We start from the raw sequence: 3,880 nt of genomic DNA, 5'->3' as shown, positions 1-3,880 counted from the left end.
TTCGACGAGGTTGGGGGTGGGGTGGGGGGGGGGGTCCTCCCCTTTTTACCGCGGAGTAGTTCGAGACGAGGACAACACCCAGGAATCACATGACCCGCATGACCGTTATGCACATCTGGCAGACGACCGGCCGAAATTTTAGCCGGTTGACCGGGGCCTAGCGTGCGCCAAAAAATAATTCGAAGGTAGAGAAGTTTAACTACATGCTTTACAGAAAGTCATGTATTTTGGAACATATATTGCTTTAGAATTATGCATGTAGTATATTGTAGTACAAACAAATGCTGGGTTTTGGAGACCCTGTCAATGGTCAGGACGTCAACATTTTGAGAACTGGACGGAGGTAATACAATATTGCTCGTGCTTGGAGGATGTAAGCTGCCCAACCTTTTTCATGGCAAAACTGCAGCATAGTTTACATTAGAGTTAAGAATCCATTTATATTTTACAAGTTGAATCGGCTATGGTCAGTATATGCTTTACACTGACAAATTCAATTTTCCCCTATACACCTTGTTTCATTCCTATGGAATAACAAACTGACTGAGAAGGATTCTTTTTAGCAGCGATGGTAAGGCCTTTAGGCTTCGGTTCGTCGGCTAAAGAATCATCAAATCATGAGCTGCTGATGTAGGACAGTGGCGTGGTCGAACGAAGCTGCTGTCAGAGTTGCTGCTGCAGGGAGCTGACGGTCAGGGATTCAGTAATGTTCTGAATAATCAGCTGAAAAGAAGACCAGATCAAAAGCTGAAGAAAATATTTTTCTCAGAAAGGAAAAACAATCGTTTCGCAGATATTTGGAAGAAATGCTCGTTCGTCATTTATTCATGGAATATTTTCTGAGATCATCAAGATACTTAATGGACAAAATAATCAAGATTTTTGCTATCCATGAGCATATTACTCACTTGGGCAGATGGCGGCTGCTGCTGGTGATCGTACATGGTGGCGCCGCATGCCGCCGATGCCCAGTTCTGGAAGCTGGCCTCGTCGCCAGGCCTCGGCATTTCGTAGTGGCCGCCGACGAAGTCCATGGCTGAGGCCGCCGCGTTGTCGACGTGCAGCTCCATGTCCGGCCTGAAGAGCCTGTCGTTGAGGAGGCTGGCGTGGTCGAAGGCGGACTGGTACGGGAACTGCGCGCCGAGATGCAGTGACGTCAGGCAGTCGCCCTGGCTGAACTCCGGCTGCTGGTGCTGGTGCTGGTGCTGACGTACCGCCGCCGCCTGCTGGTGCTGCTGCTCGCCCGCGGCGGTGTCCGTCGACTGCTTGCTCATGCTGAAGTAGCCCGGGTAGCTCTGCAGTGACGTGCTCGTCGAGCACCCGATGTCCCTGCGTGGTGGAGTGCGTAAGTCGTGGACGATTATGTTTCTTCTTCACATAACTGCTACGTAACAAAATTCCTGACCAACCACCCCTGAGCTCAGTTCGGATACTCACCTCTGCTGGAGCAAGCTGGGGTCTTCAGGTAACATCATGGGCGGCTGTCCATCGCTGCTGCCCCCGTTGTGGAACCACGACGAAGGGTTCGGATCACCGGTTAACCCCAGAGGTAGCTGCATCTCGTTCTGGAACTGAAATTAAATAGCAAGGGCCAACATCCCGATCAGATATCTGAACCTGAAACCAAAAGTTCTGAACTTGTGAAGCTGAAAACTGTTACCTGAGCAGCAGGGCACTGTAGGCCCATCAGATGCTGCTTTGCAAAGTTCTCCTATGCATATCCAACAGGGTATAACATGAGATCGAATTCTGAGTGACAATACAAAATTTAACAGAATTTATACTTCGGATATTGAACAGCTAGTCGGTTATGCTGAACACAGTGTGCAGCACGCATTCAGATCGGCTGGAGTTAATAAGAAGGTTTAGGGGTATCTCTACCTTATGAATGCCGATGCGATTAAGAGATTCTTTGAGAGATTGCTCCATTGCTCTTATATGGTCTATATTCTCAACCTTCTCCGGATCGCTCCAATAACTGAAGAAAAAAAAATATGCCAACCTGTTATGCTCCTCAATTTTCATGGTTTCCCTTCAAGTTTGTGTGAAGAGCTACAATTAATTCTACCATAAATGCATTTTTTTTCAAAGGCCCCTTATGAAGTGAAGATCACGTGCCATGAAAACATTACTTTAGACGGCACCGAATGGAAAGATTTCAACAGATATGCCTCTTTTTTTAGGTAAAGAGCGTATATGTCTCTACTTATTACATTGAATCAATCAATAAAGCAGCAAATTTGTGGAGCTGCTTAAGTGAATTGGTGCTAATTAACTACCTGAGACGCTTTTGAACATCTGCCATTTGACATTGCAATGCGCCAAGATGACTAGATAATTCCTGTGAAACAATTGAGCCAATGAGCATTAGATACCGAAAACCAGAAAGAAGAAATTCCATGAAGTGCTCATCGCCCTAGCTGTGATATATGTTGAAGATGTACCTCGACCGTCTGACCCCTGCAATAGATTGAAAAGAACTACATAGTGAGAAATTTCGTTGGAATTACACATTTCTGCAATCATGCTGCTCCCTTGATATCCAAAATAAATACTAGTAAAATTACCCGGAGCCTAAGAAGTCCTGAATGTTGACATCATGGTCTAGCTTCTTGAATGTCTTCTTTAGTGCCTTTTGGGAACAAAAGCTAATTAGTCAGCTCATTCTCAAACTTAATCTGCTAAAGAAAAATGCCTTGACAAATAACTCTATCTGTTGGCATAACATACTTCTAAGCTCTCCAGCTTCCTGTTAAACAGAAAGAATGAATTTCAGTTGATATGTTAATATAATTGGTTCAGCAGATAAACAGAAAATGTATTTAACTCAAATACCTTTTAGCCCTTTCCTGAGGAGTTTGTTGTGCATACTTTGCAATGACTTCGTCTATGGGGCTGCAAATTAAATAGTATATCAGGTAAACATGCAATTCTGATTTAACTCTCCGTGCTAAATATAATTAGCACCCCATATCTGAGAACAAGATAGATATATGGCTAAAGCATTGTTTTGTAATTCTACAATTTCACCCAAAAGAAAAAGCATAGAACTACTATTGCAAAAATGAAAGAAACACAATGACAAACTGTAAATTAAATGGTGCTTCAGTCGGAATATAGGACTAATATGGGTAAATTTTAGAATTGATGAAATGCATTGAAAAATCGATTTCCTTTTTCAATTAACTAATCAGTTAAGAAATCGATTAATTCAATGGCAAAATTGCAATAATTTCATAAAAAAGCTAAGCGTATTTTTTGAAATAAAATTAAATGTCCATCTCAGTAGTCATATTATGGGCTTGTTGACCTAAATCTGAATTAATTAAATCAGACAAAGCAAAACCATTACCTTTTGTCGCCGACGCATATGGTAGGCCTTCCACTAGGAGAAAACATGAGAAGAATGAGATCGATATCACATAGAATGGACAACTCTTTGGCCTTCTTGAGAATCCCTGACCGCCGCTTAGAATATGTCACCTGCCGCCCGCTGGTGTTCTCCAGCTTCTTTATCTTGAGCTTCACCCTCCCCATGTCGAAGAATTTCCGAGCAAAATTATGTCTTAACGTCACACTTTTCACCAATTATGATAGAATCCGATGGAATCTGGATGGGAAATACTGTTGTTATTCACGATATCCGCGTCGCAGTGGAGCATGGGACGATCCAATCGCTCGGGCCCAGATATGAAAGGAATGCTTCCTTGTGCGTGGTAAAATCGAATCGGTCTGAGAGATCGAACCAGGAAACAGGTGGGGATCTGGAATCTTTATGGCCAAACAGGAGGTGATCCCCACGAGCCAACGAGGAGAGATCGAGCCAAGAACCGGCGAAATCGGCAGTTCTTGGGTCGATCGGGCGGGAGAGAAGGGGGCG

General features: G+C 43.7%; 1 protein-coding gene across 4 annotated transcripts; it reads right to left on the bottom strand.

Moving 5' to 3' along the window:
• Nucleotides 1-363: 363 nt before the first annotated feature.
• On the bottom strand, nt 364-3,872 carry LOC119293540 (agamous-like MADS-box protein AGL30). 4 transcript variants are annotated; one of them, XM_037571991.1, is made up of 11 exons: nt 3,353-3,872; nt 2,836-2,895; nt 2,731-2,749; nt 2,568-2,632; nt 2,445-2,460; nt 2,280-2,341; nt 1,882-1,978; nt 1,661-1,711; nt 1,438-1,571; nt 909-1,329; nt 364-723 (listed from the first exon to the last, which is right to left on the bottom strand). In XM_037571991.1, exons 1-11 carry the CDS (start codon nt 3,535-3,537, stop codon nt 664-666), a joined length of 1,170 nt encoding a protein of 389 aa, XP_037427888.1. In that variant the 5' UTR covers nt 3,538-3,872; the 3' UTR covers nt 364-663. The 4 variants fall into 4 exon arrangements, with proteins under 4 accessions (XP_037427888.1, XP_037427887.1, XP_037427889.1 ...); XM_037571990.1 differs by having other exon boundaries at nt 364-685; XM_037571992.1 differs by having other exon boundaries at nt 364-675.
• Nucleotides 3,873-3,880: the final 8 nt, after the last annotated feature.

Source organism: Triticum dicoccoides, chromosome 4B (genome assembly GCF_002162155.2).
Source record: "Triticum dicoccoides isolate Atlit2015 ecotype Zavitan chromosome 4B, WEW_v2.0, whole genome shotgun sequence".
Classification (NCBI taxonomy): Eukaryota; Viridiplantae; Streptophyta; class Magnoliopsida; order Poales; family Poaceae; genus Triticum; species Triticum dicoccoides.
Note: the sequence above shows the minus strand (reverse complement) of the source record. Positions and strands in the feature narration are given on the sequence as shown.

Bases quoted from the DNA above. Each gene is read 5' to 3' on its own strand.
- LOC119293540 (XM_037571990.1), bottom strand. From the start codon at position 3,537: ATGGGGAGGGTGAAGCTCAAGATAAAGAAGCTGGAGAACACCAGCGGG. The intron at 2,896-3,352 runs GTAATGGTTTTG...TTTAATTTGCAG, and splicing joins ATATGCGTCGGCGACAAAAG to CCCCATAGACGAAGTCATTG. The intron at 1,572-1,660 runs GTAACAGTTTTC...ATTTAATTTCAG, and splicing joins TACAGTGCCCTGCTGCTCAG to TTCCAGAACGAGATGCAGCT.